Source organism: Rissa tridactyla, chromosome 21 (genome assembly GCF_028500815.1).
Source record: "Rissa tridactyla isolate bRisTri1 chromosome 21, bRisTri1.patW.cur.20221130, whole genome shotgun sequence".
Classification (NCBI taxonomy): Eukaryota; Metazoa; Chordata; class Aves; order Charadriiformes; family Laridae; genus Rissa; species Rissa tridactyla.
In genome coordinates this window covers 5700362-5725768 of record NC_071486.1, presented here as the reverse complement: position 1 = coordinate 5725768, position 25407 = coordinate 5700362, and the positions used below count along the sequence as shown (strand labels likewise).

Sequence of the window (25407 nt, the reverse complement as noted above, 5' to 3'; positions counted from 1 at the left end):
GGGGGACCAGAGCCTGGAGCCCAAACATGGGCAAAGCCCCCCCAGCCCCCCGCCTTCCGCCAGCCCGTGGCCTCTGTCAGAGTTAGGAGTTATAGCTGTAAAAACATATATGGTTGGCTCTCGCCTGCCACGGCATATAAACAAGTGTTCTGTAAGAATTCGGTCGGCAGAGCTGAAGCTGTGAAATGGTTTGCAGCTCCCTCCTTATGGAAAGTGGGCTGGTTGTTTTGCAGTCTCCCAGGCGCAGAAATTTGGCCTCTACAGCGACATTAACCAAAACTAGCAAAACAGAGACTAACGCCTTTTTTTCTAAAAACAGCCAACCAAAACCGCAAAACCTTTGTAACGTAGCAGAGGGTGAGGATTAAAATCCTGCTTAGAGCAACCTCAACAAATACTTCCTGGAGCAATACCATTTTCAAATGCTGTATTTCAGGAGACTGTCTGATATTAAGTCTGAAGATGAAAGATGTAACTAGTTGAGAACAGGAGTAGTTTGTAATTTCTATCATAGGCAACTTTCCAAAAGGCAACAGAAATATTTCACAGGGGCTTAAGTAGTTCAGATCCTTTCCTCTTTGCTGGGGGATGGATTAAATGGTTAAACAAAGGTATGTTCTCGCTGTGCTTTCTTGGTTTCCCTGCCTCCTCCTTGGCACATCAATCCCACGTTCTCTGTTCCTCTCCCATCTGCTTCCACTTCCCAAATTTCTAACGTCTTACTTTTAAAATTTTGTCTTCATGTATATGAATGGAAAAGAAAAATACCGCTGTAAACCATAAAGGCTCAGTAGCTGGGGTGAATTTTGACCTACACAGTAGAACTCCTCGTAAGCGTTGCTATCGCCTTCCGCTCCGGCGGGCTGGGGTTGTGGTGCTGAGCATCACTCACGAGGAGACTGTTTCTCCATCGGGGTCTTAATTGTGACTATCAGATCTTGAGTTTAGGCAGTTAGGGGTGGTATAGTCGTAATAACTCGGTGGCAGTGGCTTAAGGGTGCAGATGGGTGGGAGAACCACTGAAAATCAGCGTGGTTGTAGGGGAACCGGTTGGTTGTTTCATGACCGGCCCTTCAGGGACGTAACCGGAGCTTGGTGGAACAGCAGTTTCAGGGGTATCAGGCCTGTTGCAGTCATGAAACACTTAGTGATGTTTAGGACAGCAAGCCTGTGAGGACAGCAGAGGGGGAGTTGTTTCAGTGTTAAATTACTGAACCACACACACAGTATTTGCCTAACCAGCTAGACCTGAATTGCTGTTCAAACAGTGCTTTTCTGCCTGACGTTGGCAATCAGGGAGCTAATTACACTGGATTAGGGTTTTTCTCTTAATTACATGAAAAATTTAGCGCGGCTGATGTTCATGAGGCTGCAGGGGATTAAGGCGGAAGCCATGTGTTTATCTACAGGTCAATTATGGAAGCGAAAGCAGTAATGTGCTGTAGCTTTGTCTCCCCCATCCATGGACCCCAGCCTGAACCTATCTCATGATGATGTTGATTTTGGGCCATGGGCACGGTAAGGGATTAGCTGTGCTGGCTGGTGTGTACAGACGCAGGGGCCTGGGGGAAGAGCTGCCTCGGTGCTCCTAGCGCGGTGTCTCGCGGCTCCAGGGCAGATCTGCTCCACCTCATCGTGCAGAGAAAAGTACAAGCAAAACCTTTCAGTGTGAACCCAGGCCTGGGCTGGCTGGGTCCTGCCGAGGCGTTCCAGGGAGCTCTGCGGAGGGACGTGCTGCTCGTGCCACTCTTCAGGTTCACCCTTTGGCTGTGGGCCCTCTTTGCCTCCCTCCTCCCAGTTTGGAGATGTCTAGTGGTGCTGGTGTGCTTTGCTGGGCTCACCCGTGTTGTGCTGCCGTGGCTGCTCTTGTGTTCACGTGTGGCATCAGCTTAAATGACGCACAGTTTGCCACCGAGGAAGCTGTGCACAGCAAGCGGCGTGGCCTTGGGCCCATTCCCTCGCCACTTTTGTGACTTTTTCCACTGCGAATGAGGTGAAGAGGGAAGCCCAGAGCTCCATGTCCCTGGTGGCGGCTGGGGCTCTGCTCCGGGGTGTCCATGTCTCTGCAGGACTGTGTCCCTCCCTGATCCCGGTGCTGCAGAGATTACAGCCACAGCACCAACATCCTTCAGCTCTCCCCTCCCTCCTCAGCTGAATTTGAACTTTAACTCTGAATTTGTACATTTGAGGACCAGAGAGAGTTGATTCTATCCGTCCACCAGCCTCTTCCTCTCCGTCCTCCCCAGCCCGACGCACAGCAGGGTGTTTCATGCTGTCCCAGCTCCGCGGTGGGTGCCCGAGAGCTGCGCTGACTCCCCTCAGATGGGGACAGACGCGTGTGTTGAGCCCAGCAATCGCTCTGCGGCGTTCGAGACTGTTCAGCAGCATCACATGTGTGGCAGATACAGATTATTTAGAGCCAGTTCATCTACGTACCTGCTGATTAATTCTGAGATGCTGTCAAGGGCATATGCTGAAGGCTTAGTGAGTTAGTGCAGGGATGGAAGAGAGATTTGTTTGTTTGTTTGTTTGTTTTTAAATCCTTGATCTGCCCCAGAATAGCATTTGTGAAGCAGCTTACAGGGGTGAAAGTGGTCTTCCTCACCACGCGTGCCAAGAAAGCGAGATACCTCCAGCCTCCATCTGCTGGAGACCAGGAGATCTGAGCGTGAATGAGTAGATAGGAAAGCACAAGGAGAGATTGTCTCCTATGGATTTATGTTTGTCTGAATCCTATCAGGAGCCTTTAATGCCTCCAGCGCAGGGCCCTGTATAAGCAAATGTCCCTGAGCAGCGTGCCAGCCCGGCAGCTCATCGTGCCTCTTGGTTCTGCGTCTTGCCTTGCCTGATGAAACCACGCGCCGTCCAGCTCCCCTGTGCCCAGCGATGGACACGACCCGATTCCGTATCCCGTGGTCAGTAGTTAACACGGATGAGCCGAGGTGCCGCGGTGCAGGGGGAAGGGGAGAGAGCCATGAGCTCTGTGGGCACGGCCGCCCCCCGGGATCCATGGGGCAGTGCCAGTTTGGCTGTGGCTCTGCCCGTCCTTAAGCGACCTCGCCTGCAAGGCTGTTGCTGTAGTAGAATTCAGCCTGTATTACAGACAGCGTGGTCAGCCGCTGCCTGGTGAGGGCTTTTCACTCCTTTGTGCTCTGGCCCAATTCTCAACTAGAAAATACCCGTTTGCGACCTGCACCTCTGCCTGCTGCTGGGCATCGGCAGCGGGGGTGGCCCCGGGGGGGGTGGGATGTTGCCTGCAGCTGGCCTGGGCCGGAGCAGCAGGCGATGGGGGAGAGCCTCATTTCCTGGGATTTAAGCTAAGCTGCGTGCTCTGTAATTTTCTCACATCCTCTGCCCGAGCAAGGTTAGATCTGATCAGTAACACATGACTGGTTCTGCATGCTCAAGTGAAACCCAAAATATGCACGGCCTCCCTGTTCACCTGATCGCTCCTGTCTGACCTAAAGCATTGCAAAACTACCAGGCAGGATTTCTCCACAAGTTTGTAAAACCAAAAGATAACAAAATTTAGATTCTTTTATTTCCTTCTGGGTTTTGGCCTTTAGTGGCTCGCAGTTTGGCTTGTGTTGCGGCGTTCCCGGGAGGTGTTGGGCAGGAAGTCTAAGTCATTTGGAACATATTACTTACATGATGTTTTTGAAAAGAAAAGAGAATAATATTTCCTGAGGAACTTTCTCATTCCCACCTGATCAGCTGGAAGCTGTGGCTTGGGAGAAACGGGTTTTTATGTGACAATTTTTGACAGTCGTTTATTTTTTTTCCTCCTTGGGGAGAATCACGACTTGCTGCTGCTCGTTTAGAGCAAACTCCACATTAGACAGTCTTGTCTAAGTGCCTTTTTATTCCATTTTACATGGCCACTCAAGGTCAACAAACCAAACTAAGCAAGACCAATCCCTTCAGCTGTGAAATGTTCTGCTGTAGGAGGGTGATGGCAGGGGGAGAGCCTGACACCGAGCTGCGGAGGATTATTCAGCTGGAAGGGCACAGGTGAGGTGTGGATGGATAACACAGATACAGTGCTATTTTGGGGACTTTGGTGAGGAGCTGCAAATGGTGTGTGACAAGCAATTCTGAGCAGATACGCAGTACCTCCATCGCTCTAAATAATACCAGCTCTGCGCTTCCTCCCGTGTGTACTGTCGGTCACAGAAGACGTAGAGAGGCTTAGCACCCTGCTCCTTCTTCCTTCACTGGCTGTTGCTTGCTCCTAAGATGCTGCTTGCAGCTCCCTCCATCACTAATTGTGTCCTGCAGGCGGCAAACGAGGCGTCCCCTCTCCTGTCCTTGCCCGTGGGTCCCTTTGGGTACCCGCTAATGCTGAGCCCAGCTACGGGCTCAGGGCAAAGAGGAGGAAGAGCCGGGGTACGGCCCGGGCGTTTGTAACACCCGGAGGGCTGAAGGGCAGAGCGGGACCAGCCCGTCCTTCTCTGCACAACCAGGGCTCCTGTTGCAGCCGGTTAACCCGGCTCTGCATCCCTGCTAAAGACTGCTAGCTCCATGTAGAAGAGGATGCTTTGGCAAAAAAAAACCCAACCTTCTGCCTGTTCCTGGAGCTGTCGTCCTCTTGGCTCACCTGTGCTTTCATTTACTTCCCAGCTATAAGGGATGGAGCTGGATTAAAGCGGCACGGAGCGGGAGGAGCAGGGATGAATCGAGGGAAGAGCGGCAGAGGCTGAAGGAGCACGTTGCAGGAAGGTTAGCATGCGGTGCCTTGTGCTGCAGCAACACCTACCTCGTTCCTTTCTCTTGGAGGCCAACACTTAGTCTCTTTGATGCTTCCCTTGCTCAGTGCCCAAATGTAAAGCCTGCAAGCAGCCAAGTGCTGCCGACTTAATGATTCCCATTTCCCAGGGAAGCACTGAGCCATCTCTTTAAAAATAATACGGGAATGTAAAGGGAGAGGGGTGCTTATTGCTGAACAAAAGAAGAGGAAAGTCATTGCACATTGTGGCTCTTCATTAGGGGGCAGATTAGAAGTGAAGAGGTTTTGTACCAAGCTGCCCCGAGCTGTCCTCCTTCCGGGGAGTAAATCCACAGGACGCTCTCGAGTGTTTCTGCCTTTAATGGGTTGTACTTTGATGCTGGTGGAAGGTGCGAGGCTGATAGCCCTCAGCCCCCAGCAATTGGCTCTTTGCAACAAGTGCTCCAAAAAAAAGCCGAGCTCCTTTGCGGCGTTCCCTGCCTGGCAGCCTGGTCCCCGCAGCCCTCGCGGTAATAGTCTCTACCTCTCGCTTTTGAATTGGGCCCTCGCCTACACTGGCTTTCCTGAGCAGGAGAGAAGGCAATCTTTCGGGCACTTCATTCAATGAATTTTTTTCATCTCACTACTGATCTCAGCTGAGCTGTAGGTCTGCTCTGTGCCATGCAAGTGGTTGGGTTTGCACCGATTCACTGGGGCGTGCGGAGCCCTCCCGAGAGGGCAGGGACAGGAAAGAGCGTCCCTCCTGATGGGAATCCTGATGGGAATCTGGGACTCGAGGAAAAGGCAATGCTGCTGATTTAGAGCACTGTCCAAAGCAATATGACCTAGCCAGCCAGCCAACACAAATTTGATTCTAATGAATCCATCCCCGGAAGAATACTACTTAATTAATTAGCAGCTCATTTGCATGAGGTGGCACATTATTAAAGTTCTGCTGCTGCAAGTAGGGCTGTGACAAGGTGTGAGCTGACAGCTTTTGAAATAAAAAGTCCTTTAAAGGGATGATCTTCCGAACTGGCAGCTTTGTTCTAAACGAACCTCTCATGCAGTAATAAATTAAAGACACGGGGACTGCTGATTAGTCTCTGCATGGTGCCTCTGCACCATCCTCCCTGTTTTATCTTGGAGGATCGGCTCTCCAGAAGGGTGGAGGGAGCAGAAGGATGGAAGAAGGAAATAAAGGCTTAGTGGAGAGAGAGATCAGCTTCAGTGGCAATCAGCTCTTGCGGTTTTGTACTGGTACCTGTTAGGATGCCTGAGCTGCAGCTCACAACCCAGCAATTGGCTTCTTTCACCTCCAGAAGCCAGCAGGGAGGCAGCAAGGGACTCCTCTCCCAAGCTCCTCTTTCCAGCAGTGACTGGGAAGGGCTGTGTGTTTGTGGAAGCTCCTCTCCCGGCGGCAGATCCGAGTGCCCAGCCTCTCCCGGAGCAGCACCTTCAACGTTGGTATGGCAGCTGCTTGCCATTAGCCAGGGGACACGTGGGGCTGCTGAAGGAGCTGAGATCTTTGGTATGGTAACCTGTCGGCTGTGCCTTGGGCTTTAGCACAGAAGGAAGCGTGGTTTTTTTCTTGGTTTTGTTTTGTTTTATAAAACCTATCTTGCCTTCCCTGTAGACGCGTTCCAACTCTTTGAAATGGTAAGATTGAAAGCGTTCAGGTCTCTCTTCGGTTTACTTGTGTGTGCTGATTCTTGCAGCTTCCCTGTCCCGCAGGGGTAGGAAGAAAGCCTTCTCCTAGGAACAATTCTCCACCCTTAGCACTGGAGATGCGGGAAGTGAGAGTTAATTTGGGCGGGTTGGTTTGCTTGCTGGGTTGGCGTTTTTGTGCTTAGCGGTGTATGGGGGTGCCAGTGCCCCAGACTGAACCCCCCTGTCCCTGGGGAGCTGCCTGGGACCCCGGGGGGTTTCTCTGCTCTTCCCCAATTAGCCAGCGGTTCCTCTGCCTGGCTCTTCCTCTGGGGAGCTGCAGGTTCCCAGGTTGTGACTTTGAACACTTAGCTAACATTTCCCAAGCAGAAGAGACAGGAAACACACGTGGGTGTGAAAGACACATACATAGAGACATTTTTGACATGAGTATTGAATTCGCAGAAACCTCAGATCTATAAATAATTCGGGTCATGAAGCCTGATCAGAATAAACTCCGGCTGGAACCCACCCTGCCTCCCCCCACGCTGTGCCTGTGCCGCTGCCAACCCCGCGGTCCCTCCCGCTCCCTGACCTGTGGCACGGAGCTCCCTTCCCTCTCCCCGGCCCCTTTTGAGGGTATAAACTCCAGCGTGCAGCCGCACAAGCAGATCCTGGAAATGGAGGCGTCATCTGAGCAGAGGGAACCAGCAGTTTAATCCAGTGGGAAAGCCGAGATGTGAGCGAGACAGGGACAGAGGAGGTCTGTTTCCTCGCACCTGGAGTTCCCTTAAGTAGAGGGAGGGGATGGAGGAGGAAAACGTCTCCAAAAAAAGGGGATTAGGGCTCAGAAAACACGAGCAGAGAAGGTGGTCTTGGCTTTGTGCTGCCTTGATGCTTTGTCTGTATTGTGCCCAGCAGCAGGAGGGAGAAGTTGGGATGCGAGGCTGGGTTTGCCTGGATGGGGCTTTCATGTCTCTTTGAAGTTCAAAAGGAGCCGTGATTCGAACACCAGGACTTTGTGGAGCAGCGTCGCCTGTGCAGCCTTCGCTGGAGAGTTCGGCACTCGCACCAAAGTGCCAGTGACTTACCCACCCCTCGACATTGCCCCTTGAAACCGAGTCCTCGAGCAGCGTCCAGGGGCAGCGTGAGAGGAGATGCTGACATGATGCCACCGGGCTGCTTGATGCTGGTCCCACCAGTCCCTTCCCATTGCGCTGATGGCCCCTCTCTGGCAGTTTGTAAAAGAAAGAGCTGTGTCTGCAGAAATGTAAGGAGTAGTCACAGTGCTGGCAGACAGTGCTCGAGGAAAACGCCCCTCGGTTGCCGTCAGCTCCGGCGCCTGTGAGCGAGCAGGGCTCACTGCGACGAGCTCTTTACCAAACTGATTTTTCTCCCCAGCTCATCCTGTAGAGTTTTGTAAGGGCAACCCCAGTGGGGATTAGCGAGTGTATTTAATGTTTAGTCAGACCGTTAGGCAGTTTAATTCTGGAAAGGATGGATTTTCTCCTCCCTCAGAGACCAGATCATTTGGTCTTGAGGAGCTGTTTTGCTACAAGCCCCTCAGCTGACAGCGCCATGGCTTTCTGGAGTGGACCCATCCACCGAGGCTTCCCGGTGCTATCTTTGGAGTGAAAATAAAGGTGATGCCCACCCGCGACAGACATATTCTATCCTAATTTGGGAAAAATGCATAAATAAAACGTGACAGGAGAGAAAGAGACTGGGATATGAGGGAGCCTCCAGGTAATGAAGTTAATTGGATATGCTGATTTGAATTGAATGTGCATGTAAGGGTTGTCATTAACTTCCTCACGGACATATCTATGATTTAAAGGAAAGATACTTAATGGGATTACTATTTCACTTTAATTTCAAGGGGGAGACTTCCCACACGGAGAGCAGTGAGCTAAATCACACTCCCGGTGTTCCTGGCTGCGGAAGGTGCGTGCAGGGAAAGCCAGGGCTGGGCTTCTCCTCCCGCCGATGGAGACGTGGGCAGGGATGCTACCCAGCTGTTGGGGCAGGGCCCCGTGCATCTGCAGGAGCAGCTTCACATCCCAGATCTGCCTGGGACTGGCTTGTAGGTTCCTCAGCAAACCTGGTTTATTAATGACCTGCAAATGGCTCCGTCCTAGCTCCCGAGCATCGAGAGTTAGCTGGTGTTAGCAGCGCTCTGAGGGAGGCTAAGGGGTATAATTTTGTATAGGGTCTGAAGGGCTCTTTGAAACTTCTAGCGTAGAGATTTGCAATTTCTGTTCTGGATTCTCCCCTCCTTAAAATTGCCATGCTTTTTTCTCTCTGGCTGCTGAAGGCAGACGCCAGCGCGGGTAACCCTGTAAATGTACTGTGGGAAAGGATGTTCCTGAAGGGGACAGCAAAAGTGGCAGGTCATCACGTGCATCTCACCTCCTTTTTAGCCTGGTGTGAATGTAGAAAAACCCAGTTTAATTAAATTGGATTAGCAAAAGTAAACCCTTTCTGCAAAGACTATTTGGCAGAGGCACACACAGAAAATCTGGACTGATATTTATTTATCTTGTCCTATCTTTGGGGAGCTTTTGCGTTGCTGAGTCTCTTGCTTGTGGAAACTTCTTTTAGTACCAGGTCTAGGTAGGAAAGACCCCACAGAACCACAGACAGAAGGAGGCAGGGAAAGGCTATTGAAGCTACATTGCGCTCCAGTCTGGTTCAGAAGAGCGCTGCCAGGAACAGTCTTTCTGCTAAATTTCCAGCACTGAAGCAAGAAATCCATCCTAGAGCTTTCTGAGAAGCTTTAATGGGAAATGCCCAAGAGCTGAGATGTGCAGACGTAAATGGCAAAAAAGTGGCAGTTCTGCAAAGATGCACCTTGGCAGCAAAGGCTGCTCCTTGTTGTCTTTGGTTTCTATTTCAGGCAGTGGATGCAGTAACGCTCCAGTGCGCATTCCCAGAGCTGATGCAGTTCTACTCGAAACGTCCATTTGAGACAAATGCCGTGTTATTTGATAGTGTTCACTCGGAAGGGCTCGAAACCCTAGCATGAAAGGAGCAGTCTTAAGGCTCCGGGCTTGACTGGGCTTTTCACTTTGTCACCATTACATACAAAGCTGAGCATGTTCAGCCAGTGCCTTCCGCGTCCTGACCCAAGGGCATCAGTTCAGGAGCCCATCCTATGCCTCCACGGGCCATTTCGTGCAGTGGGGCAGCCAACAGCGAGGTGCTGTCTGCTCCACTGCATCTCCCATCAGGCGCCTTCGTACGTGGGGAGAAGCTGCAGTTCTCGAGGAGTTAATGGGTGGCCTTGCATCTACGATCCGGGATGGGGAATCAGTCCATGCATGGACTTATTCAGCTGTTTTTACTGGCACGGGGCATTTCATCATGAGTCAGCCTCATTGAAACACTCGTAATGAAAACAGACAGGTAATTCAATCATGGAAAGTTCCTACAAAGAGATTCAATGTCTTCTAATGGGAGCCTGCTGGGAGGAACTGGAAGGGAATCCAGATTTATCTTAGCTGGGGCATAGGCTGGGCAAAATACCTAACAGAAATCCGAGTACGATAGGAGTGTTGGAGCTTCACATCACATTAGGTCCTTGAATGGCTCATGCACTTATCGCCCTGGGTGCTACACTGCAGCATATACGTGACACGATATGGTATTTTGCTAATCTCTGAAGATAACGCAGAGCTTATGCCTGCGGCCAGTATTGTGGGGGCATTAGAGACGCAGCTCTGCGCAGTGCCTTCGGAGGGCTGCAGTTCCCCGAACGGAGCAGCGCTGCTTGGCTGGGTGCTCGGCTGGCCCTGGATTTGCAGATTGTGTCGTTAGGCACTTTTCAAGCCACATTTGTAAACATCCGTCAAAAGCGATTGAGGAAGGTGCTGTATCTGTCCCAAACGACTTCTCTGATTCACGTCCAAGCGTGTGAGCCTGTGATCTGTCCTCCTGGTCTTCGCTGTGTCTCAGGTGGTTGAACCCATCTCTGGTCCTGGACATCTCTGCTTTCCGTTGCACCAACGTGCTTCTCCCCATTCCAGCCTGCTCCCTGTTTTGCTGCACTCCCACCCATTCCGATCTGCACTGCTTCCTTTCAGGTCTTTCTCCTAAGCCCTTCCACCACTCCATCATCATGTCGTGAGAGAAGAAAACCTGGTGGAGTTAGGAGGACGTAAGGAAACATGTCCATCAGCAGTCCAGCGCCGTGTCCCACCCCTTCCCTCTCCAGCATCGCTGTGCCTGGAGCTGGGGATGAACCCAGACTCGTAGGGTTGGTACCACGCCGCTGTTCTAGTGATGGGGCAGTAGTTTGGCACTGAAAGGGCACCCATAAGTTAGGCAGAGGGATTATTTCTCTCTCCAAACGTCAACAAGAAGCTTCCTGCTGTGGAGATGATCCCTTTCTTCTTCCGCATTCACAGGAATCATCATTCTTCTCGTCTGACATCATCATTTGTTGTCATGGAAACCAAGCCCTTAGGAAGAGATGTAGTGGAGCATCCTGGTGGCAGTGGGTGCACCTCCTCCCCAGCATGCCCAGGCACTGTGCTGGGGACGGGGGCTGTGGGGTACCCGGGTGGGTGTAACACACCCCACAGCGAGTGGGGCAGGAGAGCAGCGGGCTCTGCTCTTGTCCCGTGGTGTCTGAGTAACCCAGAGCCATCTCACCTTGACAGGCTCGGTGAGAGACCCCGGGCTGCTCCTCCTGCCTTGCGGGGGAGGCAGGAGGGTGCAGCAGCACCCAGCACCCTGTGCCGGGCTCCGGCTGCGTCCCAAGACACCCGTCCCAGGCACGGCCCCAAGCACTTGTCCATGCTGGAGGAGCCATCACGCACGTGGTGCTGTCTCCAGCCCAGAGCCCCAATTCCCAGTTGGAACTGGCCTGCAAAAGGCTTGTCCAGTGGTATCTCTCTTTATTAGCCCTGTCTGACCTCATTACTAGAAAGAAGCTCAATTTAACGAGCTGCTGGTGCCCCGAGGGAACTCTGAAAAACAGTTGTTTTTCACAAAGGCTGCTGATCCTTCATGTCCGGCGTTTCCATTCCCGTTTGGCCATTAATCAGGTGTTTGCGTGGAAGCAGCTGTGTGTCCCTGACAGCACAATGTCCCTGCTATTTATCCCTCAGGTGATTTTGCAGCCTTGTCCCCGTGTCCGCGGTGCGGGAGGTGGCAGCGGTACGTGCCAGGCAGTGGCTCTGGAGGTGGCAGAGCTTGCTTAGGTTTGCAACACCCAGCAAGTCACTGGTCTCATACTGGTCTCAACCTGCCTCTAGTTCTCAGTATTTTGTGAAGGCAATGAAGTATCTGAACTCACACAGGTGTATCTAAAGCCTTTTTTTTGATTTTCATTTCTGAAAGTTCAGGGCTTTTGGTCCAGGCTTGGGCTGCCTGCGTAATCCTGCCGGAGGCTCCCTGCATCTGTCTGTGGGGGTTAAACCTGACCACTCAGACTCACACCTGGTCGTCTTTTATATCACTGAGAACTCAGGAAGTAAGCAGAAAAGAGAGAAATCCAGAAAATAAATGTGCTTTTGTACCCAACATGTCTTCACATGGCAGGAGGCATCAGGGCTCTTTCCAGGAAGAGGATTTATCTGGAGGAGGGTGCAGGGGAGCATCTCTCCTCTATGAGTGTGAAGATATCCTTATATTTCCAGCTGGGGTGGCACATTTCTCAGATAAATCTTAAGATGCTTAACAACCTGCTCTCTTACCTCCTGGGGACATGAACCAGAAAAAATTGACGTCCCTCTCTGCTGCTCCGTCCTGCCTCTTCTGAAGGCTTAGACTTGTCCAAAGCCGGTTCTTCATGCCTCTTCCTCCGTACCGCGGCCAGGCAGGGGGTAATCGAGCAGCAGAACGGGATGTGGCAAGACAGCTCGGCGTGAGGCTGCAGCAGATGGCATCTTTGTGATAAGGGGTTTTTCCAGGGCCAGGCGGTCCCCGGTGTGTCCCGCTCCTCGCAGGGCAGCGTGCACGTGCTGCACGACACCCCTGGTGCCGAGCGCCATCCCAGCCCCCAGCTACGGCATCGCTGTCGCTGCGAGCCACGGGGCCGGCCCCACCAAGCCCTTGGCTCGCCTGACTGCTCCCGTCTCCCCGCCTGACGGTTGCCAGTGTTTGCAGCTATGTCGACACCATGTTGTAGTCAAATGGCTATTCAAATATGCAAATCCTGGTAGGAAAGACAATGTAAATTGTTTGTTTATCCTCCTCCCTTCCCCTTGCACAGCCCCCAAGGCCATAAATTATTAACTCTTGGAAGAGATGGCATATCCTCAACAGCAACCGCTCCTGGCAGGGATGGGATTTGTCACAGCTCGGGCAGGTTTTCCTGCAGGAGCAGGGAGTTGTCTTTTGGTGGGGTGGACGGTTACTGGGAGCCTGTCAGACTGCACAAGCCATATGGCTGCCGCCTTCCTTCTCCGCTTGCTCAGCAGCACGGGCTGGGCTGCCTTCGCCGTGCTGAATCCTGTAAACTTGAAAGGAATGGAATGGCAAATTTTTGGCAATGGCAAATGGCATCTCCAGGTTTTTAGGCAGAGGTGGTCTTGTAGGAGGCTTCTGTGGCAAAAGAGATGATGGAGGTTGTCTGAGTCCTATTCTTTATGCATCTGGAGAAAAAAAACATCTCTGCTATAACTTGGCTTTGTTGTGTTGCCTGTGGAGTCTTGTGGTCTTCCTTCAGGCTTATTTTGGAAATAATCTAAAAAGTTTACGATCTTTGTTTCTCTTGGATGGTCAGTCATAGCACACTGACAGACAGTCTGTTTGCTCCCCTTACGACCGCAAAACTTTCTCGTTATTTCTCATGGACTGGAGAAATCACATCAGCCTCAGTGGAGAAGGAGCCTTTGCTTTAACTCCGGTGCCAGCTCTTTGCTCTGTCTCCAGGTTGTGAGATGAGATTTTGACTTAGATTCCTTTTCCTACCTTGTCATCCTCCCCTCGCTCCCCACCCCCCAAAATAAAATTGGAATTTGGCTGCTATGAAATCACCTGTAATCTGTTTGTGCTTCTTCCAGATCCGAGCAGATGGTCCTCCCCATGGTGGAATTCAGTATGAAATGGTGACAGTTTTCAAGGATGGGAGCCCAGTCCTTCGAGACATGGCCTTCTCCGTCGATCAGAAGTATCTGTACGTCATGTCGGAGCGACAGGTAAGGCATCTGCTTCTGTACATCTGTGGCCATGGCTTCCTTCCATATGGAGCGTGTTGTTGGAGCGCACGGAGCTGAGGTTGTGCGCTGAGCCCCGCGGTGTGGGGATCGGTACGGGTAGAAGGAGCCCCTGCAGAAGCTCAGTTTTATCTGCTTCTGACCAGAGATTGTCGTCGGTGCTCAGGGGAGAGAGTAGTGCCCGCTTGCTCTGCTCTGCGGGCGTTGGAAGCGGAGCCTGCTGCTGCGGGGGAATCGTGGCTGGGGGCTCTGAACCATCCCTGCTGCGATACGGAGATCCTGAGCCGTGAGCGTTACGGGTTCACTCCCTGCGGCGAGGCTGCCGTTTCGCGTAGTTTTGTCTGAGCGTCCTTTATGATGCCTTGATTTATTTATTTACCGCAATATTTTAAGTTGGTTGCCGAGTGAGTGATGCTAGCGCACAGAGGTGGGACCGAGCGCGGTGTGGGCACAGGCTGCGTGAGCAACGTTAATACCGAGTCTGCGCTGTGCCATCCATTGCCGTGCCAGTTCTGCTGCTGCCCTGGAGGTGGTGCCACCCTGGTCCGGTCCTGCCCGCGGTCCCTGTCCCTGCCGGCGGTCCCTGCCTGGCACACTGGCTGCGCGGGGTGCTGGCCTGCTGGGTGAGCCTCACCTCCGGCATAGCGAACGTCCCTTCTCGGCTGCGTGTAATTGGGAACAAATAATGTAATATTTACCATAATTTCTCATTTTAAAACTGGGAGCAGTTCTATTTATTTATTTATTTTTAATACCATGGTATTACAAGGAAAATTCACTCATGTTTGTACAGTTTATAGCATCGGGGTGGTGGGAATTCCTCCGCACGCTCGCAGTGCTTTGGGTAGGGCAGGCCGGTTAACAGACATCCGTCCTGAGCAGCTGAAGTCTGCAGCCCAGGGACAGCTTCTCGTTCCTGGGAGGTGATTTCTTTGGCGACAGTTTCACCACACAAACTCTTCCCCAGAGCCCGGCAAACCCGCGAGGCAGGTCTGAAGCAAGAGCATCGTCTGGCTTGGCACCCACCTGAGCCATCACTCAGCATCCACGAGGGACGGCCCGGCGCCGGGACACCGCTCCCCGCTTTGCCAGTGTCTCTGGGACTCACTATTTACTGTCCACGTGGCCCTTCCTCTGAGCCTGGTTCTGAGCTGGATAAAGTGCTCTGATGAGAGGGACCAGACTGTAGAAAGCAAAACTGGAATGATTATGATGGGAATTTATGGCCAACGGTCCACGGGAGTCTGTTGCTTCGGGGAGATAGCACAATGTAAATAATCTGGGACCTTCTGTTCTTCTCCGAGACAGGAAAACACACAAAGTCCCCACCATTAAGCCAGACTTCTGGGTTCACTGACTCTGCTGAGCATTTTATTGGCTGTTACTCACAACTGTGTAATTCAGATTAATAGAGCTGGTGCCTTGTGGGTGGTGGAGACAGGAGAGGGGTTGCATCTGAAGACGTCTGGACGCTATTAAATTGTTCTGTGTTGAGTTAACCCTCTGGTCACTAACAGCTTTCCATGTCTGCTGGTAAACAAATATCTGTCCTCCCTCCCACCTGCTCCAAGGGAGATGCTATGGAAAGGTCTCGGTGTAAGTGCTTGGAGATCTCCTGGTGGAGGTGAGAGTGAGCAGCATCATAACAGCTCGCCTCGCCCCAGGGAGCTTCCAGCTCCTCCAAAGCCAGCGAAACCGCTTGGCTAACCTGTAGCAAACCAAAAAATATCGGCAAATACTTAGCTTGGTTATAAAGTTATTTAAAGCCAGGAAATAAATACTTTAGAAGAGTGCAAAGTCTCCTTCCTGCTAAAAGACTTCACTGAATGAATCCCTGTGATTCAAGAAGGCTTTTTATACGCTTGTTACAGCAACTCAGTGATAGAAACTGCCACAAAGCCACAAATTTAGGTTCCCGTTCCATCTTGGACTTGGGTTAGATGGTAATAATGAGGATCTGTGCAAACTTTGAAATTGAATTATTTTATTAAAATGTTAATGTTGTGGTCATTTTCTCCAGGAGCCGTGCACTCCTCGTGCTCTCACCAGGGAGGAACCCATCCAGCGTCTGTCTCAAACGGTTGAGGAACTGGTTTCCTTAGGAGGAAAATCCAGTGGGAATGCCTCCAACTCATCTTTTATGAGGCAAGGGCGGCTTAATATTCATCAAAGTGCTAATTTGCTTAATTGTGAAACAAAAAAATGCGAAAAGAATTAGCAAATAATAAAATATTCCTGGAACGTTAATTCCATTTCCAGCTCCGGCAAAGCACTCGCCTTGGGGGAGACTCCAGCAGCAGGGGGACACGGTCCCTCCTTCCTCCCTGGGTTCACCGTGGGATTTGCCTTTTGCCCTTGTCGAGGTGCGTGCTTCGGGTCCAGAAGTCCCGGCGTGCCGTTACATACGGATTTTGTCAGCTCCTGTGACCCCGCTGCCCTTATCCTGGCAATGTGATAGTTCAGCAAAGCGGAGGGGAGAATATATTTTTTCCTGAGTGCCGTTTTCTATAGCAGTGATGATTGAAAAAGGGGCAGTCCCAGGAGAAGGAGAAAGGTCCCCCAGCTTCAGAGGGCTGGGGCTGTAAATGGTGGGAGGTGCCCTCAGAATTACTGAGAATATACAGCAAAAATGCCTTCTGAAGTCTTGAAATCTGGAACAAAATGAAATTCTGCCACAGTAAAAGAGAGCAGCTGTTCTTAACGTTGAGCTGCTGTGCGTTAACATACTGGGGGAGGATTGTCCAGAGCCTGTGATTTTAAATGTCTGCTGAGAAAGGAAGAGGATACGTGCTTATGTCAAAACACATCTTTCAAAAAACGTTTTTTTTGGGGGGATTCAGCTAAGAACCGTGTGCTCCCCAGTACTGATCGGTAGCAGGTCTTGAGCTCCTGCGGCTGTGGCGTTGGGTAGAGACCGGTGCTGCGACGCGGTGCTCTGCGTTGGACCGATGATGCTGAATAAACCCAGATGTGTGGATGCCTCCCAGCAAAGAGGAGACGTAACATTGTGGTCTGAAGCCCATCTTCCTTCTGTGCTAGCAGCAGCTAGGATCAGCTTCGTGCTGAAAGGCATTAGGGAAAGCAGTTGTTTCGTCCTCAAACGCGGAGTTGCAGTTGTGGGCACGGTCCTTCCCCGCTCCCCTGGCTCCCGTCCCAGCCCTCTCTGTGCCTCGCTCCAATTTCTCCGCCGTCCTTTTGAGCTCTCCCTCAGCCTTTCATGTTTCATTGCCAACTCCTTGCAAAGCAGAATATTTGACATTTGATTTCACTCCCACAAAGCACAGAAGCAACAGTTGCACAGCCCAGTCCGGGGGAGAGGAGGATAAAGAAACTTTGCTTCCAGCCACTTATTCCGAGTTCTTTAACCGCATGATTTAAGAGCGCTTATTAGGAGCTTTTACAGGCTCTCTTCCCACTCCACCTGGTTCCAAATAGCTCTTACGGCAAAAGAGAAACGGTTCTGACCCTGGCTGTTTAAAGCAGAAGTTCATCCCTCGGCATCGCTCTAGCAAGCAGATACCATTTCTGCCCACAAGGCTGGGGCTGCGCGAGGTGCCGCTGGATGGGGACGTGTGGCATTGGCGGGGCCGTGTGGGGTGCCGGGCCGGGAACAGCAGGGGGGGCCACCAGCATTGGCGGAGCCCCCACATTGCCGGGGGATGCTGCGGGGGGGTCAGTGCCGGGAGTCCGGCACCGCTGCGGCCAGAGGACTTTGCACCGTGGCTCTTCCCAGCCCGTGGCCAGCGTGAGCTGCCTCTTGTTTTCCATGGGTGGATAAATTCAATTTACAGTTTCCATTGGGAACCCCCCCACCACAAAATCGCGTAGCGTTGCCGCTGTGACGGGCTGCTTCGCTGACCTCCGCTGAGGCGCTGAGACATGGGGGTGCATCCAGGTGGGACCCTCCCAGCCATCAAGCGGCAGGCGAGGAGTTAATGGCAGTGCAGGGCAAACCCAGGGACAAATGTCTCGGGGCCACCAAGAGCCCCCAGATTTAAAAATTTTCCCATTTTAATGGTGGGTCCGTCACGGAGCATGTGCAGAAAAGCTTCTCCGATTTCTTGATTTCAGAGGGAAAGACTGAAGGAAAAGTGCTGGTTGTATTGAGTAAAGTGGCTTTATAATTTAGTCCTGAAGCATTAATTGTCTGTGCATCAGGGAGACGGTAGGTTTTTTTAGTGTATGAAGGCTCAGTGCATTTCAATTAAATAAGCCCTGTAGGACGAGAGCAATTTTATGACTCCGCGGCTGCGTAACCCCGTTTTACTGGCGTTATCTGCTCCGTGCAAGTTCGAACTGTTGCAGCCCTGGTTTCGCAGGCAGCGGGTCTGACTCTGCTCCCACGTACACCGTCAGCAGCCGCGAGCTCGCCCCGCCAGAGATGGTGGGCACGCTGCAGCACCGGGATGCTATAAGCATCCACGGAATTGGGGCCAGAGATTTTTGCAGCTCTTGATAGAAGAACGAATTTGGTTATTTTTAATCTGGGAGCGAGCGGAGGCTCAATCAAACGCATGGCAGGCGCCAGGGCAGGGATTGCCGTCTCCAAAAGATTTCACCACCTAATCAAGGGCTATAAACACCAAATTTAAAGCAGCGGGATCGAGATACTTGCAGGGCTTGTTGGAAGGAATATCCCTGCGCTAGTGAAGAGAAACGTGGCCCAATGGTTCTGTTCCCTTCCCGAACGCGGAGCTGTGAGCCCCGACTGCAAGAGGAGCGATGGGCGCTGGGGGTGCAGAGGAGCCAGACCCCGAGCAGGCACCCCCCTCCTCTCCCTGCCTCTTCCCCCGCTGCAGACACACCACACTAAGACATATTTTCCCTCCTTTGTTTTCCAACGCGCGTTTTTGTCAGCTAATGATCTATCACTTGTTTGTGCTAATCACGTAAGATAGTTTGATGAAGCGCTGGGGTCACGCCATGCGGGTTCTGCTCCCTCATGGGTGAAGCAGCACCTTCCTAATGAGATACCTGGCCAGGACGTCGCAGATGCAAAATTCATCTTCCGTAAGCATCCTCCAAAACCCCTGCGCGTTTCATTGCCTCAGAAACACTGCTGCTCTCAGCTCAGCCGTAGTTACTTCGGTGGTTAATTCTGCCACAGGGGGATGATTTCGTTCTGTGTTTATACGGTATGTAACAGAGCGGCATCCCGTGCCGTGGCTGGGTACCTCACCATTCCCGTGGTAGAAATAATAACTCATAATCACCCAGTGAAATGCAGATAACATCAATTAGCGCAGCAGAGCTCAGAGGGCCATGGACCTCTGTAGCCTGAGATGTACTTGAGGAATCCTGTCCTCCTCTAGCGGGTACCAGATGCTCCATGGTCGGTCTGCCTGTGCGCGTGATGCTGAGCCCCGCGTGATGCTGAGCCCCTCCATGCTCATTGCAGGGTAACTGTGCCCTCGGGGGAGACAAGGTGGGTTCAGTGGGTGCAGGCTGACTTCTTGTGGTTTATAAGTGAGCACTCACACCTAAGCGATTTCTTGTGGCCGCTGTGACATTTTTATACCCGGTTGATGTAGTTCAGAGAACCCTTATGCAGAGTGCTATGAGTGGAGCTGCGCTCCCGCCCGGCGCTTGGTGGGAGGCAGCGAAGATTAATGCCGGCCCCTAAAGATTCCCCTCACGGTGTGGCGAGAAGGACGCGGCCCTGGGGAGGGCAGAGCCGTCGTGAGCGATGGCCCCGGCACTGGGAGGGGGCTGCGCTCACTGCCGGGGGTGCACGGGAGGACTCCTGAAGGTGATTTGGATGGAAGAGGTGGAAGGAGACGGTTTTTGTGCCTGCAGCCGCTTTATCCCAACCTCGTCTCTTAACCAGCGGGGAGCAGTGCTGTAGACATCAGTACTGTGCGCGCGTCAGCGCTGGGGGGCATTCACCAGTATGACCAGTATTGACCTGGCTGTGAGCATCTCGCGTGCTGGGGAGGGCAGAGGGAGTGGGCAGCAAAGACCTGTTGCTTCCCCGCCTCCCTCTTCCATATACATCATTGTGGTTTTAGGTAAAGAAACTGTCTTTCTGTGCGCTCCGTTAGCTGTGAAATATTTGCTTTGCAAATGCCCCCGTGTCAGGAGCTGCAGCTCCGCAGGAGTCTCTGGGGATGATTTGTTGCGCGGCTCCCTGTCCTGTAACCCCGAGATGTTTAAGTCCTGTGAAAACTGCTTTGCTTCGGGCTGAACTTTCTGGATGCCGATCGAGAGGGAGGCAGGCGGGGGCTGCCCGGATGATTTAAAAGAGGTTGGAATTGGAGTGAGGGTTGAGAAAAACAAGAAAGTCCATCAATTCTGGAGTAGCGAGGCTGTAAATACTGATGGTGTCCTGAAAAGAACTGAGAAAACACAATAAAAAATGCAAGAGATGTGGATAAAAGGGTCTGGAGTCATCAAGAGGGAAAAAATGAACTGATTAAATTTTTAACTACATTATATGCTAGTTGAACAGCCAGTTAGCTGGACATAATCTTAGCAAAGTTTGAACCACTGGGACAAGGAAAATGGCTCAGCAGAATCCCAGAGGTGTCCAAAATCCCGTTTCCCATGAACTATCCTGCCCGGCCATCCCAGCGCAGATAGCTGTGGGTGCAGTGGGACGCATCGGCCCCGTGCACGACTTGCCTGGGGGGGACTGGCTGGAACCCCGGGTGTCACCAGCCACGCTGGACCTCGGGCTGCTCCAGCACCTTGGGGTGCCTAAATACACTTGAACTTGCGTTCCCCCACCACCACTGCCGGAAAGGCGTGAAATTGCCGTAGGCTGGGGCAAGGCGGGAGTAGAGGAGGGGGACGGAAGAGATGGGGAGAGCATCCCCCGGTCCTTGCTGCTGCCCCCGAGCACGGGCTGTGCCCCACGGGGAGGTTGGCACCAGCTCCGTGCCCTCCTCTTCCACCGCCACCTGCTCATGCTCCTAAAATTCATGAGTTGATGCAGGTTATTTTCTGCTTTCCTCCCTGTAGTCAATTAGGAATAATTAAGAAATTCAGCTAAAAACTTTTCTGGGATCATTAGCAATAGCTACCTGACAAGAAGGATGTGTTAATTAACATCAATTGACCACGGAAAACCCCAGCCTGGCCAGGTGGGCCAGCCTGCTGTCTCCTCCTCTTGCCCTGCCGCAGGCCGTTTGTCATGCCTGCGGAGCTCCGGCCGCGCTGGGGCTCGGTGTCCGTGCGGAGCTCCGGCCGTGTCGGTGTCCAGGCTGGTCCCAGCGCGTTCCCCCGGCCCCGCAGCCCGCCAACATCTGTGTACAACACATGCCCCGGCACCCCCGGGTGCAGAGCTCGGTGCAGGAGGCTTTGAGGTAACGAATACTCGAAAAGCAAACTTTCCTGGAAGAAGCGGTAAAAAACGCCCCAATGTAAAAATTCAGCATCCGGGTCAGTGGGTTTGTTTTTTCTAAATGAGTTCTATTTTAGACATTGCTCATATGGTTGTTTCTTTCAAGTGTTTGCTGGGTTTGCTTTCAAGATTTGTTTGTTTTGCTTTGTTTTTCCTTTGTATTAGTCTATTTTTTCCCCTGCCAGTCACAGCCACAGGGTTCCCGTGTGTTTGCTTCGCCGTTTGCTTCCCTTTCCAATTCCTCCTCATCCACAGACCTATTGTTTAATTTTCAGGCAAGCGACCACAGTGCTGAAATATTTCCAGAATTTCCCTTACATGCACGTACACGCACACGCAGACACAAACCCCTCAGCATCGGGTGTTCGTAAGGGGACAGTTGACATCCTGGATGGCTGGGGGAAGGTCTAATGTCCCTCCGGATTTGATGCCACCGCCCCGTCGCCATCTCGAGAGCCAGCGGAGGTGCCTGGTGCCTCTCTGCGGGTGATGCTGGTGCTCATGGCTGTGTTTGAGCGGTGCTGGGCGCGCTGCGGAGCTGCGGGTTTGCTGCGGGATTTGCACGTTTGGACGGACAGACAGAGACACAGGTCTCCTGTCCTTAATAGCAGCGGTGAGAGAGGGAGAGAACTTCATTCCCAAGAGAAAAAATTACTTGAAGGAGAAATCTGAAATTTCACTCTCAGTGCTCGGCTATGAAATTTAAAAGCAAACCTCAGATTCCTCTTTCTCCCCACTAGAGCTTTTTAAACTCTTTTTCTTCCCTCCCTTCCTACGCTGCTGTAATAGTTTGTCTTCTCGGCAAATGAGGTTGGCGGCTATTCAGCCGGGGAGGAGGGGAATTGTTCACACCGGGCGCTAACAAAAAAGAAACATAACTCACAATATGGTGAGGGGAGCTCTGAAATTGCACAAATTATTCTATTTTATACTTTAATTAGTTTGAATTAGCAATGGGAATAGATGCATAAAATGATCCAGTGAAGGGTGAAATGGAAAAAGGGATACGGTATAGAGCATCACTTTATTATTATGAAGTTTGCAGGAAGTAAGCACAGATGATGTGCAGGCACTTGCCCGGCTGAATCCGTCTCCCGTGAGCTCCGACCGAGGGCTCTGCCAGGGAGGACGGCGCGTTGCCTCCCGCAGCCCTTGGGCACAGGTTTGTGTGTGGCCACGGAGCCGGGGACGGGGGGCTGGGGACAGTGGGGCACCTTCTGCAGTGGTGGGGATGGGATGGGGAGCCGCTGAGAGCCCCCTCCCGCAGCCATCCATCCAGGCTTGGCTCCTGGCTCTTCCTTGAACCTCAGCATTATCGTCAGCCGGAATTCGGTGGCTCAAAGGCACAGAAGGATTGCAGAGCGTTCAGATCCACCCTGAGTCTTGCAGCATCCTTTGCCGTTTTCTATTTTTCCTCTCAAGGTTCTGAAAAGTTCTACAAACTCAGATTGGCTGGGTTTTGGCTTTCCATATCTGTGTTTTTTGGTTTCATTTCAAATCAGTTGAGGGAAATACAGCTACAAACACAGATTCCTGCGATAACTTTGAAATGAGCAGGGCTAAAAAAAATGCAGCACGAGTCCCAGCCCAAACCTCTGAATGCGCTCAGCCAGCAGCACCCTTAGGCCAGTCCCACTGGCGCAGCTTTAACACAAACAAGTATTCAGCTTGTTTCAGATTCCCACCAAACTGCTTGAAAAGTTCAGAAACATTCAGAAAAAAAAAGTTCCTGTAGATTCCAGATAGGTTGCAAATGATGGAAGTGCCCCAGGGGAATTGGCTGTAATGGCGTTTCAAGCTGGGACTAAATATAAAAGTTAAGGCTGGTTGAAAGCAGAAAAACAACTGTTCGTGGGTTTTGTTCTCGCTTTCCCTCCTCCTTCCCTGGCAAAATGTTAAAACTTTGCTGTAGTGAAAATGTTGAGATTTTTCTAGAGCGCAGCCAGACCGTGGGTATGGAGGGGAAGGTACAGGGGTTTCCCTGGGGAGCCTGGGACATTTCTGGAAAGCAGGGAAGTTCAGCATCCCAAATGAAAATCCTGAGCACCAAACCTGGTGCAGCTCCTGGCCAGAGCTGTCTAAGCAAGAAACACCTCCGTCCCCGGGGGTCCTTCCATCCCCTGGGGTTCCCTCCATCCCCAGGGGTCCCTCCAGCCCCTGGGGTTCCCTCCATCCCCGGAGGTCCTTCCATCCCCTGGGGGTCCCTCCATTCCCAAGGGTCCCTCCAGCCCATCCCTGCCGCCATCCTCAGGAGCCACTTGATAACTGTGGCATTTCTGACCGATGCTAGTGAAGAAAAGGAGCTCCATTAATAATCTTCTATTTATTTTAGCAGCGCTCAGGAATGTGCCCGGCAGACTAAACACTGCGGGCTCCCCCTGCGCGGAGGGGGCCGGTTGCCAGCCCCGTCCCTGCCCAGGGCTCTGTTAAGCCCCATCCCTGCCAGGTTTGCTGGGGGCCAGAGCGAGAGGAGCGCAGCGTTCCTCAGAGCTGGGGAAACAACAGCGGCGTCCTGAAGGTTCCTGTGCGGGAAATCATTTTTATTGTGATCGAGCTTAGGAAGTTCTTGTTTTCCTTCTTTCTCCTCTGTGCTTACCTGCCTGTTGGGTTATCACAGCTGCCTGATTTTCACTGGCTGCTTCGCAGCAAACACCACCAGCCTGTGAACATTTTGCTCTCTGCTAACAGATTTATCCTCCCCAAAGCCCTGTGAGATGGAGCAGCAATATCACGTTTTAGACGAGGAATTGAAGCATAGAGATGCTACGTGACCTATCCTAAGTCACACAGGAAATCTAATGGCAGAGGAAGAGATTGAACTGAAACCTCCCAAATCCTTAGTCCCATAACAAAGGACCGTTCTTCATGTCATCACTGTTCAATTCGCTGCTCCGTAGTCGCAGGGAGGTGGATATGGGAAGAGAAAGCGCTGGTCATGGTTTGCAATGGCAAATAGTTTACAAAGTCTTCATCAGTGTGAGCATTGCCTTCCTAGCTGTGGTTAATTACACGGACTCTTAGAAATGTGCCTTTAAAAAAATAAAAATCTTTGTAAACAGGTGATTTCAGTGCACAAAATCACTTGGAAAGCATTTAACTTTCATCAGCAAACCCTCAAGTGCCTGTCACGAAGCGGCATGCTCCTTGAGGGCAGCGCAGGCCGTGGTGCCGCGCAGCCGGCCGGGTCCTGGGGAGCATGTTCCCATCCCGGCAAAGCAGCTGGAAGTAGCCGTAGCCGGCGGCGTGTTTCCAGGCTTGACTGAGCAATGGGTTGATGCGTCGTGGCAGCCCTCGAGTTTCAAATGAGATCTCGTGTGCGCTGTAGCTGCCAAGCTACACCTGTGAATATTAATAGATTCTGTGTTTTTCTTCTTCCCAGACTGGGAACTTTTTCCTTCAAAGCGCCTTGAACTCTGGCAGGGCCAAACTGCTGGTTTTGATGGCAAAAGACGAAGCTCAAGTGGGATTTTGCCTTTTCTATCCTGAAGTGCCTGTGTTACATAGAGCGTCTCCGTGGCTCTGTCGTTCCCAAGTACTCACAGAACGGCGTCACCGATTTCAGCCGCCTCTTGTCCGTGTGATCAAAGCAGGGCAGAGTGTTTTGTGCTTAAACCTCACCCGGGCAGGGGCTCAGCCAGGAGGTTTCTGCTGCGTTTGCAAAGGGCTGGACGGAGAGGCAGGGCCGCCCGCCGACATCCAGTCTTCCTACCGTGACTGCTCACCTTTCTTTGTTAGGCAAAAATTGGTGGTGTTGGGTTTTTGGTTCGTTTTGGTTTTGTTTTTTTTTTTTTTAAATCTAAGAGGTGGCAGGAAAAGATGAAGCTTCAGATGCTCGTTATCCTTCCAGTCTGCCGACTGCGGCCCAGAGGGCTGCTCAGTTGCAGAGCAGTTGGCACGGGCGCTTCGGAGCGTGCTGGAAGCTGGCATGGAAATACTGCTTTACCCGGCCTTCGGACGGGGCAAAATATTGTTTCAAATATGCATTACTGAAGTCAGGGCAGCCATGGATGTCTCAGCGGAGGAGGAGGGAGGTTTAAGGCACTAAAGGAAGTCCAACACGCTCACATAACTCCAGGTTTGCTTGGTTATAGGAGTATTTTAAGTGATGAGCTCTACTCTGAAGTTGTGCCACCAAAAACAATGACACATTGCCTCCTCCCCTCCCTGGCTCCACTTCAGAGTGTGTCTCTCCAGTTTCTCTTGCAACACATATTTATCTGCTCTGTGGCCTTATGGCTGTTTAATTAGTATTCATGTTTCCTTTCAAATAGAAATTGAGTTGAGTGCTCAGAGAGCTGGAGCGACTTGCCTTGCGAGCACATCACGCGGGCAGGATGGTGCCTGCTGCTCTCCCACACGTGGCGTTGAAAGACCTGGAGGAGACCAAATTAGGTTGTCAAGGCATCAGAGATGCTTTTCAAATAACTGAATTAAAAGACCCGTTTGGAATCCCAGACCAGCAGCAGAGAAATAAGAAGATCTGAGTAATACAGGGGCCCAGAAACAAGACCCAGGCACGGAGGGTCTGTCAGCAGCTGGGGGGGATGCAG

General features: G+C 51.9%; 1 protein-coding gene across 3 annotated transcripts in view; it reads left to right on the top strand.

The window, feature by feature from the left end:
• PLXNA2 (plexin A2) overlaps window positions 1-25407 on the top strand; it is a 179047-nt gene that overhangs the window by 65643 nt on the left and 87997 nt on the right. For all 3 annotated transcript variants that reach the window (XM_054181430.1, XM_054181428.1, XM_054181429.1), the window contains exon 4: window positions 13363-13497. In XM_054181430.1, the coding sequence (XP_054037405.1) occupies window positions 13363-13497 (135 nt within the window). The remainder of the gene's footprint in view (window positions 1-13362; window positions 13498-25407) is intronic.